Source organism: Toxotes jaculatrix, chromosome 7 (assembly GCF_017976425.1).
Source record: "Toxotes jaculatrix isolate fToxJac2 chromosome 7, fToxJac2.pri, whole genome shotgun sequence".
NCBI lineage: Eukaryota > Metazoa > Chordata > Actinopteri > Toxotidae > Toxotes > Toxotes jaculatrix.
Genome location: NC_054400.1, coordinates 16,437,987 through 16,452,874, shown reverse-complemented (window position 1 = coordinate 16,452,874; position 14,888 = coordinate 16,437,987). Strand labels below are relative to the sequence as shown.

Genomic DNA, 14,888 nt, shown 5'->3' with positions numbered 1-14,888 from the left:
TGTGTTTCATTTTTAGAAATTATTTATTTCTTTTGGTCATTTTCCAGTGGTACCATACATATAATTTCATATGAATACACAGACATATGTAGAATGAAGGAAAAGAAATAAAGATGAAAGGAAAAGCAAAAAGGAATTAAAAAAAAGAGTTCGAAAGAAAGGGTAGAGCTCTGAAAGGGGATGTGATGGTGACATGTTTTGGAGTTTACGGGGGTTTGTGTCTGAATGCATGTGCGTGTGCATGTGTCTGAATCTCTCTTGGGATGGGGTTCTGGAGGAGGATAGGGGTGAATGAATAAGGCTTGTGTGTCGCTATGAGTCTACAGTATAGGTTCACTATGAGTTAGTACTAATTTTGTGGTATTGGATAACTGCGGGTATGAACTATACGTAGGTATGGGGTTATGGAAAGGGTCTTTTCGTCTCCTTCACGGAATTAAAGAAGGGACCACAAATTTTGCTTACTTGCCGTCATGGGCTGTTCCAAAATATAAGGTTAAGTGTTAAGTTTATAAAATTTAGTTAGTTTAGTTTTATGTTCAAGGAGACTTTGAGATACTCAAACTTTTAATGTTTTTTTTCTTCTTTTTTTGTTATTGTAGATGCAGAGCAAGAATGAATACACTGTCCTAAAAGGATACAATGATAGTTTGAGAGTTAACTATCATTATGACATGACTTAGACTTTACCTTAACAACTGCCAAAAGTGCTGTGTGTTGCAGTCGTTCTGTTATTAACATAACGTGTCTAACAGCACCCACGTGTAGTCAAAGTCAGAGTTTCATTTATACTCTCACTAGTCAGATCTGACAGATTTTGAATCCATATTTTTTGGTGTTACCATATATTAAACATTTTGAAACTAAAACAAAATCTTTTTTTTTCTATTAATTTCAAATTGAACCTAAATTACCACTGATGCTAAATTTAAATTGGATTTGCTTGAAACAAATCAGAATTAGAAACTGAAATTAAAATGTAAATAGCACCGTAAAACTTGAAATAGTCTTAATGTCATTAAGACATTAAGACATTAAGACATTATAAACTAATAGCTAATAGAAATCATTTTTCTGCCGCGAAAAGTATTCAGAGCCTGACGCAGTCATATGTCTGTAAATGTTCGTAGATCAGGTGTGCCATTCATAGCATCTGTTTTAACCCACTCAGAGTGCAGAGCAGTACCTCCACGAAAGTGCACTTGTTTACAGCTCTCTATGTGGGCCGAGAGAGCTGTTTTGAGCCTGTACAGGAAAGGCCAGTGGTGACATCAGCAACACAAATGCGGATCGGCTGAAAGGTTCGCAATACAGCATCAAGTGAGGCCATGAAGTCACTACAGAGCGAAACTGGATACTGAACATGAAACCTGCGTAGCGGAGAGACAGTACAAATTAACACATCCCACATGATGTTTTCACCGGTATTTACCATCAAGATAGCATTTATGTGCAAGCCAACTGTCTTTAAAAATTTGTGTGTGTGTGTGTGTGTATATGTACTTGTTCAAGCAAGCATGCACTGTATATCTACGCCTGTGTATTTATGGATGTATGTGCATAGCATCAGTAATATATGTGATTTGGAGGTAGCAGGTTGTACGTGTCAAATTGAGATGTGGGGGTGCAGTGTGATATTTATGTAGGTGTTATTGTTTGGTCAGTTAAGGCTTTTCATAATCACACTCATTCTCTTCCTGTGGTGTTGTTAAAGTCAGTCTACGTGTGAATGATAATATGTGGGAAATGCATGCACAGATCCTCATTTAAAGTGTGAGGCTCAAGACAACTTTGATTGGATTCTGCTTGTTTTGTTGTTGTTGAAATAAGAGGCAGTGAATGAGTTTTTCTAAGTTGCTTATGTGTTTGCTTGTGAGTTGTGTGTGTGGTTATGCTGATGTTTGTGAGTGAGTGGAACATGAATACGTGAGCGATCTGAACCAGCATGTGGACCTCCCCTTTGAGACTAGCAGCTGCGGACCTCTGGGACTCACACCCAGCCCAGTGTGTGCACCACGTGCCACCTTCTGAAACATTAATGGCCCCAGCAGAGTGTGTGACTGAGTGAGTGGGTGATAACGGAGCTGGGCCGGGAGCTAGCTGTGTCCTGCGTCTGCCCCTGGCGCCCCTTGCATCAAAACAAAAGGGGAAGACAACACTCTACATGTCCTGTTCCTGAATAGTCTGCTTTGACCTTATGTCCTACAGTCCTGTCGTCTTATTTACTCGCTCATGTGCGACTTGTACTGTAGCGCTGCTGTTGTAAGGCTAGCAGACCCCTTTAGGCTGCTTACGTTTCAGTTTTGGATGGCACAGCTCAGAGTGGGTTGAATATGACAATTAATCTTATTGTCACAAGATGCCTTTTGATCTTATGGCGTTAAGAATGAGGCTTGTTTTTTCACATTTCAGTATCACTGTGTAAATGTCAGCATGGTATTTAGAGCCCAGGGGAGCTTTTTCTCCTTATGTCGTCGGTGAATCAGACGAATGTTTGTGCCGAGGTACAGAACCTGACATTGCACACACTGGTTTTTCGGGAGTCAGGAGACCGCCTGTGTCTCTGGTTTCAGCCTCTGTTGTCTGACAGATAGGCACGATGCGGTGACATCACTGGAAAACTTTTAGGGGTGGTGGGGCTTTTTACCCACTCTTAGTAGAGAGGGAGACAGAGAGAAAGACAGGGTGGAGGTGAGGGATAGTTTGATATTCAGTTTCCCTGGTGCATCCTGGAAGATATGATTTCAGGTAATCCAAAACTATCTATCAATATCCATTCAACCTTATCTCCTCTTTCAGATCTTGAAGATGTAAAGAATAAATCTGAAGGGCAGTGCATGATAGATTTATGCCACAAATCCATTCATGCATTACCCTGATCTGCCACACACAGTGATATCTTCTTTAAAGGCTTCTTTAAAGGCCTTTATAGCCTACAGTTATTTTCTTTATTACTGCATTCAGAGCATGTTTAACCGAGAGTTAAGAATTTTCACTCTGTATTTTTTGGCCCACTTAAGCGGCAGAAGAGAATAGACAAACATGCAGTTAATCAACAAACTGAGATCATTAGCTACCAGCTGGGCACAGTTCTGGCAGTATTTCCTCTCAGTAATAAGCTTTGTCAATACAGATCTGCAATGTACATAATACACACAGTCACAGAAGAAAATAAAAGAAATTTCAATTTAAAAAAAAAAAAAAAAAGGCAGTTTTGCTTAGAGAGGGAAGCTGGCAGAGGCACATTTTCTCTTTTTTCCCATACAGCCGAAGAGCTTGCACACATGGCTTGGAAAAGAAACCAGGTGCAGCTCACTGGAATTAACTCACATTCACTGCTCTAGTTTTGATCTAAACAATAGAGGAATAGAGGCTGTTCTGTTTTGACAATGTGGGCACTTGTATGCCTGTCTTATTAAAGGTACCGGTCTTGGGGCCTTACACACAAATACACACATACTTGCACATACCCGCAGTGAGAGACAGAGAAAAAAGAGGCGCCATTGCATTGAAGACAATTTTTGTGGTTTATGTTGAGCACATTGTCACTATTTGAGCACTCGCAAACAGCTTCAAGCACAGTCAGGGAACCCATCCGTTATTTATATCAATGGCTCGTTATTCACTATGAGAGGCAGTTAATTGGGCAACACAACAACAGAACAATATGTGTTAATATCACTGTGAGGAAATAGTATGTCTCAGCTCTTTTTTAGATTAAAAAAAGTCATAGGTATGTGCATTTCTTTTGTGCAAAAGCAAGACTGAGAGAGCGAGCACAATCAGGCCATTTGAAAGGGACTATTTGGCCTGACATTTATTCCGTGATGAACCTCCGTATGCTTTGATGTACAAGCAATAACTGATCTTCCTTACCGTTATCTGTCTGAGACAGAGTATTTTCAGTTCCTTAAATGCAAGCCCAGCTTCTTTTTTTTTTTTCTTTTTTCCTGGTATAGTGGATGGACTGTTACAGTCAGGGGGTGATGAACCATCAGCATACTTCACTTTCCTTTAATGCTGTTTTCCTGAGAACTACTGATTTTAAACAGGACAAGTCATTAAGTTGGATTCTTATTTATTCTTTGAATACAGAGTGAAGGGGTCTAGGGTGGGGGATTTTTCTGTTATAATTAAATGATTACCACAAGTCAGGCAAAAGAGGTTGATTTGATTAAAAGGGTGCTACTGAAAGATTCTGTTTAATGTGCCAACATAAATCTCTAATCTTTGTCCTCTTTTTTTTTTTTCATTTTTTTACTTAGGTGACATTTACAAAGCGAAAGTTTGGCCTGATGAAGAAGGCGTATGAGCTGAGTGTGCTATGTGACTGTGAGATTGCCCTGATCATCTTCAATAGCACCAACAAGCTGTTCCAGTATGCCAGCACAGACATGGACAAGGTCCTGCTTAAATACACCGAGTACAACGAGCCCCACGAGAGCAGGACCAACTCCGATATTGTGGAGGTAAGTTACAAGAGAACACAGACGGCACACGTGCATGCGCACACAGATGCACGGGAGCACACGTGCATGCACAGACATGCGCACACTCATGCAAACACACAGAAACGCACAAGCAGACAGATGGTTACAGCATTTGTGACTCATTCAGCAACCCTTACTTCTCTCTTTTGGTCTTCACACCTAGAACAGTGTAAGAAATAATTGCTCCCATAGTTTGTCGGTCTTCCCCAAGGGTTCAGTCACAATATCAATCACTTTTAGAAAAGGTATTTTAAGACTCACAGTATGTCATTAACATCAAGAAAATATGTTTATTTAAATTACCTTCTTGTGGTGTGTGTATTTGAGGCAGCCTGTCATTGATCTGGACTATTCAGACTGTCCCCTGTGGTGTATAATCACCAGCCCCTGCCCTTGGTGTCTTGTCACCATTGATGTGCCTCTTAGAGGAGGATGTTGATCTGACTTGCTTTGGACACATGTCGCTAGTGTGGCTCAGGGCGATGTTAAACAGCGCTGTCAGGCAAGCCAGTAGGCAGGAAATGACGCTGGCACCCTCCAGGATCCTTAAGCTCTCAACGTGAACCTGTTATGCAACATTCACATTGGAGTGCTGACAAACCTGGTGGACCACACACACAGACATGCATGCATTCATGCAGAGTTTATTCCGTTCTCTTGTGCACATACATTTACACTCACTCCGCTGATTAAACTGCACCTGTCCCACAACGTAATATTCTCCAAATGTATGAAAACGGAGTGGAAACGATTGTATTGTGCTAAATATGCAAATCCAGATTAAATTGAAAATTCTAGATGCTGTGCACATTTCATAAATGTTTTCCTGTAATTCAGCATTAAAATGTTGCATGTATTTTGTGATTCACAATACGAAGATTTCACCCATTACCCCACAAAAATTACAATAACACTTGGTTTTTGCAGTGTATTTTTGCAGCTTAGAGGTCATAGAAATCCTCAGCAGTCCATATGTACTCTCTTGTTTCTGTTGTTTATGCATGCTCAGTTTGTAATGCAGCAGGCACCTGATGGCAGCATAATGGTAATTTGTTAGGTCAACTTGGTCAAAATTTATGCAAAATACTATGAGTTTGGCATTATCAGCTCAGGGTTTAAAACTGACTGAATTTACCAAAGCAAAAGTGGGGACCAATGCGATACAATGCATGTATTCCCTTACTACACACACCTATGAAACTGGCTGGCTAGTCTAACACAGGATCAAACAGCATGGGACATGTTTTTATCTTTTCATATGTGTGTTGGTGGGCTTGTTGCCCGCCCACGGGTGGACAGGCCCACTGGGAATACTCCTATTCCAGATGGCACTCTGCCCCTGAGTACAAACCATTTGAATTTACACATTGATATCGAATGACTTCCACTTTGAGAGAAATTTGGCCCCACATTATTCCCCTCTTTTACACTATATATGTATGTCCTCCTTCGTATCATGTTTGAAAGTAAAGAAAAAAAAACAAAACAAAACAAAACAAAACAAAACAAAAAAAACCCAGTATAAATAAATATGTTGCCACATACTGCAAACTAAACAGTGGTTTGCTTTTGTCATTACTGCTTTTGTTCCACCGCAGGTTCCATTTGGTGCAGTCAAATACATAGTGTGTTAATGTAGCTCATACATCAAGTGATATAGCACTCAACATAAGGCTGACCTTAATGATGAAAACAAAGACAATGGACTGGATGCATTATCGTGGACAGTATTTAGAATCATAAATAATTCTACTAGACACAACATAACTTATCTTATTCTCTTTTGCAACTCAGCATGTACTCTTATTCCCTTCCTATAATTCATATTATTAGGGCTTTTTCAAATTATTGTTGTGGTTGAGGTTGTAACTTTGGACCCTTGGATTATTTAAAAAAAACATGTAATCAGTTTTGTCATAGTTATAATACATTGTGCTCACATTAAATAATTGGCAAAGCTATATACATCTATACTGTGTCCCTGGTGCTTCTTGAGGCTCCTTAGAAATCCATATGAAATGCCACATTTAGCAAGTATATCAGAAGGGATAAGAAATAATCCTCAATGCATTATATCATTTACATTAACCCATTTAGCATCCCCTCATTTTCCCTGTGTGCCTATAAGCACTGGTTTCCTTCATGCACCAAGCCCTTCAGCCACACTTCAGTCAGTGTACTACTCTTCCCAGCTGAACCCATGAAGAGAGTCATCACATGTTTCAGCAAGTGCCTGTGATGAGAGCTCCCTGTTTTGAAGCTCTCTCTTTAACTGTGTCTCCATTATAGAGCAGAGGATGGCTAACGTGTAAACAGCCGTGTCAGGGGAAGACGCTAAAGAGCCTAGTGGGGGAGAGTGCTGTGGAGCACTACCTACACTGTGATCCCTGGAGGACTCAGGCTCCGCATTCTCTGAGCGACTCACAGTGGGAGAAATCGATCTGAAGAGGCCTTCAGCCTTAGCTGCGGCGTGCTAACGGGATTGGCCACAGGACTGACACTAGCATGTTTAGCACGGATGGGAGGAGGGTGTGCGGAGAGGGAGGGGGAGAGCGAGGGGAACGGGGGGTCGGATCTCTCCCGCCGGGCCTTGTGTGCCGCTGCTAGGCTGCGTCACAGGTGCAGGAACGTGGGCGGGTTGTTGAGTTTGGGGGGAGGCAGGAGCGAAGCGGACTTCCTGTTGAGATAGGATGATGAGGAGGAGGTCAAGAACAAGATGAAGAGCAAGACCAAATCTAGGTTCCCCCACAAAGGAACAATAGGACCTTAAATATGACATCCAATATGTGACATATCTAATTTCAAATTTGTAGAAAGCTCTTGCCTTTAGAAGTACACAGAAATGCATGCATCTCTTTTACTCAGTTGCTGCTGTGCCTGAAGGTGTAGTGGGAGGAGAGGCAGAGGTAGGGGAGCGGAGCTCAGAGTGTGGGCGGTTGGCATAGAGGCCTGCTACATTAGCAATAAAGCTCTATGTAATTAGCATGTCTTTGGTTGATAATTAGCGTTGTTGAGAGAGTGGCACTGAGAGCGTTGCACAGCCTCTCTAGCTACAGCATGTTTACAAGAGGCTGGAGGGCTTTTCTCTCTCTCCCTCACTCTTTTTCCATCTTTCTCTTTTTTAATTCCGTTTTTCATGGAACATACAGCATCCGTAAGATTTATTTGCTATATGAAATTGAGTCTTATGTATGGGTCAATTGGAGTAAGAACGTAAGAGACAGAAATGGGGAGACAGAAAGGGAGAGATTAAGAGAGATATATATAGAGGGAGGAGTGGTAAAGAAGGTCTTGATGACTCACTTGAAAACCGTCTCAGCTGGGAATGACACTTCCACAAATATCTGTGAAAGCAAAAGACCAAGAAACCAAAGCTAACCCTCCTCTGAGCACAAGTGGTAAAACAAAAGAAGCATTGCTAATCAGAACGGCTACAAGTTATTATTGTCACATTCACAAAGCATGACACCCAGACACCCATAACAATCAGATAAATACAGGGACAAGTCGAAACAAACTGAGGACATGTTTTTTTCATGTTTTGAATGCTTCTATGTGATTGCAAGACACACTTATCACCATGTAGAATACTGCAATATCTAAACTTACTTGCCCCAAGAGACTGTAATAAAACATGTACTACACAGTGTTATCAGCTGTTACATAAACAAGTGGGGAGGTCCTCTTAATTAATGCTAATTGTTCAAAGAGACATCTAAGCTCATCTAGGCTCTCGTAGCTTGATGAAAGCAAACACAGAGGCAGATCCTCCATCACTGGATGTCCAATCGGGGTCCAAGTGTGTCGTCCTGGCAGGTCTACAGAACACTCTGAGTCTGGCTCCAGATAAAACAGTCAAACACGCAGATAGATTTCCTATACTTGCTGTCTGCCAGGCCGGTTTCCTGGACATGTGAACGGCATTAGACGAGAAACGGGAAGCTGTGTTGGGAAATGACAAGAGAATAGATCCATCTCTCCCTTTTCCTCTCTTTTTTATTCCTGCTTAAGAATAATCACTTTGAGCTCTTATTGGTGATTTATTATGCCAGTAGGGGGGTTGTTAATTGCAATAGCACATGAAAGAGTCCTTTCTTTCCCCTCCCGATGATTGCAGATCAAGCCCAAACCTAAGCAGTGCTGGCTGGCTATTGCTGTGATTGAACAGCCCCAAATCCAACAACACACTTGGGCTGTGCCAAATCCCTGTTCCACAATGTGTTTGTTTTCCCCTCTGTTGAAACAAAGAACACAGGTTTGTGAAACAACTAAAGGGTTATTGAGTGAGCTGTGATAGGGAGCTATATCCCCTCAATGCCTGGATATACCTGAGTGGAAGGCGGCAAAGATACTGTAATATTTATGTGTATATACACATATGATATAAGCTATTGTGCTTATGTGTGCACGCACACAAAAGTGGATTTGGCATGTGTAAGTGTATGCCGGCTGCGCTGCATGGGTGTATGCATGTGTACATACATGGTGACAATTGGTTTGAACCCTGCAGAGCTGACGGCATTGTGATGACCTCAGCCAGCACTGCACACCCTGATGCCGTTGGCTCAAGTATCACATGGAATGGCACATGGCTCTTGGTACTGAGCTGACCTGCCTTCTTGCCTACCAACCAGAGGCCATTGGCCAATCCCATTTCCAACAGATTAACCTAATCTCAAAGTTCAGCTCACCCTGTAATCTTAAACAGCAGCAGCAGGGACCTGCCTCCCTACCTATCCTCAACGCATTTCTCTCCCTTCTTTTCTCCGTTCTCTCCCTCTGTCCTCACCTAGAAGGAACTACTGAATGAGAGGGGGAAGGGGAGGGACAGAGGGATGGATGAGTGCGAGAAGAGAAGGAGGGAGGGAAAGAGGGATGGAGGGAGGAAGGCTGGTAATTATTTCCAAAGGTCATTCTGTTAATGACTACCCGCTTGGCTAATGAGATTCAGCAAAGCTCCCTCACCATGTTTCACCCTGCGTATGTTTCACCCGTGTGCCGAGATGTGTGAGAAGCACAGGTGTGATTTCAGCCCAGTGACAGTCCACTGGAGGGAGGGAGGGAGAGAAAGTGTGTGTGTGTGTGGGGGGGGGGGTGTAAATGAAGAAACATAAAGAGAAGGTAAATCAAGCTGGTATGTCTGGGAGATGGCAAAAAACAAAATGGGTAATGCAGCATATCCTCACCAGTTCACTTTTGTCAGTTTCATTTGACAAAAAAATAAAAAACACACACACATACGTACACAAAACTTTATTTTCCACACATTCTAAATACTACAAAGACTAGTTTGGTTGATTTCACTGTCAGTTACCTCAAAAATGTCCTTCTTTATTTATTCAAACACTTTTTTTTTCTCTGCCTTTTTCATAATATTCTTGCAAGTCAACAGGACATGTGATCTCCCTCTCTGAAGTGCCAGTGTACAAATGTTCTGCTTCGCTCTTGTGAAAATATTTTCCGGCATGTGTGCTATTTTATGTACGTATTTGGTTTCTAAACAGCATGGAGAACATTAGCCTTAAGGAGTTTTCTGTGTTGATCAGCTCACTGAATGACTTCTTCTCATGACTCTCAAAGGCTGCATAATTACTCCGGCTTGAATGCCCTCACTAATTTATCTTCTATGACTTTTACATGTGTTCGGATCCAAAAGAAATAAGGGAGGCATATCATATCTCCTGTCCTACAGTTGTCCACAGTAATTTTGTGTGGAGTCATTTTGAGGTTTTAGGATAGGGTGCATGTGGTGTAACATGGTGTGGAGGAAGGGGGTGGGGTTGCCGTGGCGATCACAGTGCCTCAGTGTTTACTAGTGAAGAGAGAGATTGACAACACGGCTTGTTTTTCCTGGTGAGCTGAGGATTAAGGTCTGAAGCTGCTTTGACTGACTAAGTAAATTAACCTTGTGACACTGGCAAGCTAACGGTACAGCAGTTTGTTAAAACAAAGACTCTGATGACAGTCCATGTACATGGTACAGCACATCTTCAAAAAAAAAAAAAAAAAGAGTGGGCGAGAGAAATTGTTCCACTGTCAATAACTTTTCATACACACAAACCGTCAGTTCATACAATGGTAAAGTTGGCTCTGGAAGTTTTGCATAGAGTAAAGACAAGCCCGAAGGTTAATGGAAAAAATAAACAAGCTACGTATTGTATATAGTGACTTCAGAAAGTATTCAGACCCCTTTAAATTCAAATGGATAAAAATGCCACTTTTGCCCATGAGTCTACACTCAACAACTCATAATGACAAAGCGAAAAATTGTTTCTAGAAATTGTTGCAAATTTATTGAAAATCAAAAACTGAAATCTCATAAAACAAAACAAAACAAAACAAAAAAAACAAGTATTCAGACCCTTTGCTGTGGCACTACAAATTATGGTCAGGTACATCCTGTTTGTGTCTAGAACTTGATTGGAGTCCACATGTGGTAAACTGAAATGAAAAGAAAGGCCTTCATCTGTGTGTATAAATCCCCACATTTCACACTGCCTGTTAAGACAAAACTCAAACTACAAAGTCCAAGGAACTCTCTGTAGACCTCCGCAATAAAATTGTGTCAAGGCATAGATCAGAGAAAGGGTATAAAACCATTTTTGAAGCTTTGAGTGTTCCCAGGAGCACAGTGGCCTCAATAATTGTGAAAAGTAAGAAGTTTGGAACCACCAGGACTCATCTAGAGTTGAGTGGCTGGGCAAGAAGAGCCTTGGTGAGGGAGGTGACCAAGAACCCAGTGGTCACTCTAACAAAGTCCTCTGCAGAGATGTGCGAACCTACTGGAAGGACAACCATCTCAGCCGGACTCAATCAGTCAGGCCTTTATTGTAGAGTGGTTAGACGGAAGCCACTTTGACTAAATGGCACATGACAGTCCACTTAGAGTTTGCTAAACGGCATTTAAATGACTCTGGGAGCATGAGGAAAAAGATTCTCTGGTCTGACGAGACAAAAATTGAACTGTTTGGGAAAAACTTCAAATACTGCATCTGACAAAACTTCAGGCACTGCTCAGGACCTGGTGAACCATGATGGTGGCAGCATTATGCTGGGGGGAGGGGGGGGGGGGTTCTCAGCTACAATTTTTTGATTGAGAGGTTTTACTTTTTGAAGCCACTCTATATTTGAAACATCTTTCTGGTGTTCAAAGTGTTGGTGAATTTCACCAGCTGAAGTTTGCCTTGTCTTCCTCCTCCTTTTCCTGTCTACACCCTTCTCTGTCCTCTTTGGTTTGGAAGTTTCAGATAGAAAAAAATGTTTGTTTTAATGCACAGAGAAGGTGATAAGACAGAAAGCAGAGAGCAAAAAAAAGTGAGCAATAGTTGTCCATGTCTTCCTCTAAATATATTCACTTTTTGTCAGTATATTTCCCTCACGCTTCAGTGTGATTGGCAATATGTGCTGAACTAACCACATAAAAACTAGCTTGTTAGATGGTCAAAATAGAGCAACCCCCCCCCCCCCCCCCCCCCCCCCAAAACAACCACCACCATCACTCTCTTTTATTTGATGTGCTCTTTTTCTAATAAATGCCTCAAAAAGTGGTAGTGGTCTAAAAATAGTCTGTGGTGAAGCTAAAAATAGTTGCCTAGCTGGCGGTCCTTGCTGGGAGAGGGTTAGAAGAATAGGCTTGGAATCTCTCTCTCTCTCTCTCTCTCTCTCTCTCTCTCTCTCTCTCTCTCTCTCTCTCTCTCTCTCTCTTTCTCTCTCTCTCTTTCCCCTTCCTTGTGACTGAAACAGGGTGGGTGGGGGTTGTTTTTGAAACAGAGGAGTGAGTAAGCGAATTGCCAGGGTATTCATTCAGCCTCGCTCTCTCTCTCTTGCTTAAGATCGACCATGAAGAGTTGCCCTCGGCGACCACATGCATAAGACCATCAGTCTGAGACCCTGCAGTGGCTATAAACATTTGATCCCTTGGATAAAGAAGTCTGATATTAATTCACTTGTTTTTCTGCCCCCCATACTTCACCAAACAGAGGCTTCCTGTCTGATTATTTTCTTTTCTTTTTTATGTATTATTTTTTTTTTTTTACAGGGAAAATAAATCTCTGGAAAGTTAAATTACTGATGTGAGTAGAATTAAGTGTATTTCAATCAGCAGATCTGCCTGTGATACAAGTGACAAACCCTGAGAGGTGTCACCCTCACACAGCCAAGTGAGTCTCCTCACAGCTGAGCACTGTCGGCTCTAAGTTTTAGGCTGGCACACTACACATCTGTCTGTGGCACAGGCTTTACACATAGAAAGTTTACTGAGTTCATATTTTATAGACTATATGCCTCTTCCACTTTTTTAAGAGAGGCTAAACACAAGATGATAGATAATGTATATGATCTACAAGCTCAGCATTTTATTCCACATCAAACGGCCAATACCCAGAAAAGCAGAACCTCAGACGAGAAACTAAGCAGCACTTGGATCTCTGTCAGAGGTGTTTTTTTTTTTTTTTTTAAGGTCAGTATACTGAAGCGGAAGTCTGAGGTACTCACACAACAACAAAAGGAGGTTTTAAAAATAGACTGTTTGAAATGTGCCAATATGTGGTCCCTGTGGTGTGGAGCGGTGAAAAAGGCAGGCCACTTCTGAGGCCACGCTGCCAAAAGGCAATGCTTTTCCACTACACAGCCCAAAACAATTCACGCTAGCCATTAAGATGAAATGATGCCTTGTTCTTTGAAACTATTTGTGGAAAATTCAGAATAATGAAGATCTATTTTTATGGATGGCATTCCCTGCCCTGCCTGGAGCCCGCCCCCCCTACCCCTCCGGCCTCACCCCCTCCTCTGCTACGATTACTGCTTTGGGCAGGGTGTGGAAACTCAAGGTCACACTACAGAGGTCAACCGGCTGGTCATTGTTACTTAAGGCCTCCCTCAGGCTCCCTTTTCCTGCTATGGCACCACGCGATAAGAGACAGAGAGACAAAAGACGATAAGTGACGATTGGTGGAGGGACAAAGAAGGAATAGAAGGTGGCTAGAGGAGGACTTGAAGTTTAACCCATTGCCACCCTAAGAGAACTGGAGTCATTTAGCTGTGTTATTATCTGATGATACCTTAAAGAATGTAATTGAAGGCTTTATTGATATGTCACAGTGAAGTCACATAGTGATGTGTGACATTACATTAACTTCTCATATGGTGTTACAGAGTATGAAGCAAGAAATGCAAATATGAGAGTGTTTTCCACACACAATTTAGCCTTGGCAAATGGATTTTCATGTTGAAACAGACGTACGTATAGACACATTCCCATTTCTCTTATTCTTATAGAGACATATTATGCAACTGGATTGTAGACGGGATGAAAGATGGGTAGGTTGAGGGTGCAGACATAAGTGCCCTCTTTATCCAGTTTCACTGAGCTGGCATTGTGTCTAATAATGTCTATCTGGGTAATTATACAGTGTAGTGACTAGTCTGAATGACCACTTTGTTCCCAGGGCTGGGATGCTGCTGTAGCAAACAGTGTTGGATTCTGACATGTGCTTAGTGTGTGTCTCGTCCATATGGGAAACACTGCACCATCTGGTATTGTGCTGTGTACTGGCTAGCTAAGACTGTCTGTCTGTGAGTGGGCTCTCGTCTGCTGTGGGCTCTTTTTAATGGTGATTTTAGCACATGTACCGCCACAATGCCACAGTTTGGAGAAATGTGGAGAAACCTTGTTGCGCACCCTCTCTTTCTGTCTCGCTTTCTTTCTCTCTCACTTGTTCTAACACTTATCTCTATTTTTTTTCTACATCTCACTCCCTTTTCTAATGTTTAGTCAATCTAGTAATCCCTAGACAGCTAGTAATTACACAGTTAGCCAGTGTTACCCCTGAACACATGACCACTTTGATGGATCCCAGACGCCAGCCTTTGATTCCTGATTATAGTGCAGCAAGGAACCAGGAGTAAGGGGCTTCAAAGCCACCAAATCACTAAAAAGTCATTGATGCAATAGTTTTTCAAACGTTGCCTCAACCACTGCATAGGGATGCACAGATGATGACTGAAAAAAAAACACAGGCAGGGACAGGCTGTGATTTGGGGGTTCCATTCCTCAGATTGGTAACCTACAAAATCTACCATCTCCCCCCAAATGCTCACTCTTACACATTCACACACTCACACACACCATGTAACCATCATCCATGGGCATGCCCCTCGACATGGTCCTGGCATGTTCAAACCACGCTTCATGAAACTGTGGCCTTCTTGCCTTTGGTCTGCCATCTGCTTCTAATAAGCTAAGCCAGCCTGATCCCTCTGATGTTCCCTCCACTCTGAAAGGCAGAGAGAAAGAAAGAGTGAGCGAGAGAGACAGAGAGAGTGAGGGGGAGAGACAAAAAACGAGAGCAAGTTAGAATGAGCCAGACAGACAGAAAAAAAATAGAAACAAGGAGAATG

At 42.0% G+C, this 14,888-nt stretch overlaps 1 protein-coding gene across 11 annotated transcripts in view; it reads left to right on the top strand.

Annotated features, from left to right (window-relative positions):
* The window catches only part of mef2cb (myocyte enhancer factor 2cb), a 73,266-nt gene that overhangs the window by 37,819 nt on the left and 20,559 nt on the right, over positions 1 to 14,888 (top strand). For all 11 annotated transcript variants that reach the window (XM_041041513.1, XM_041041511.1, XM_041041509.1 and 8 more), the window contains one exon: positions 4,266 to 4,469. In XM_041041513.1, the coding sequence (XP_040897447.1) occupies positions 4,266 to 4,469 (204 nt within the window). The remainder of the gene's footprint in view (positions 1 to 4,265; positions 4,470 to 14,888) is intronic.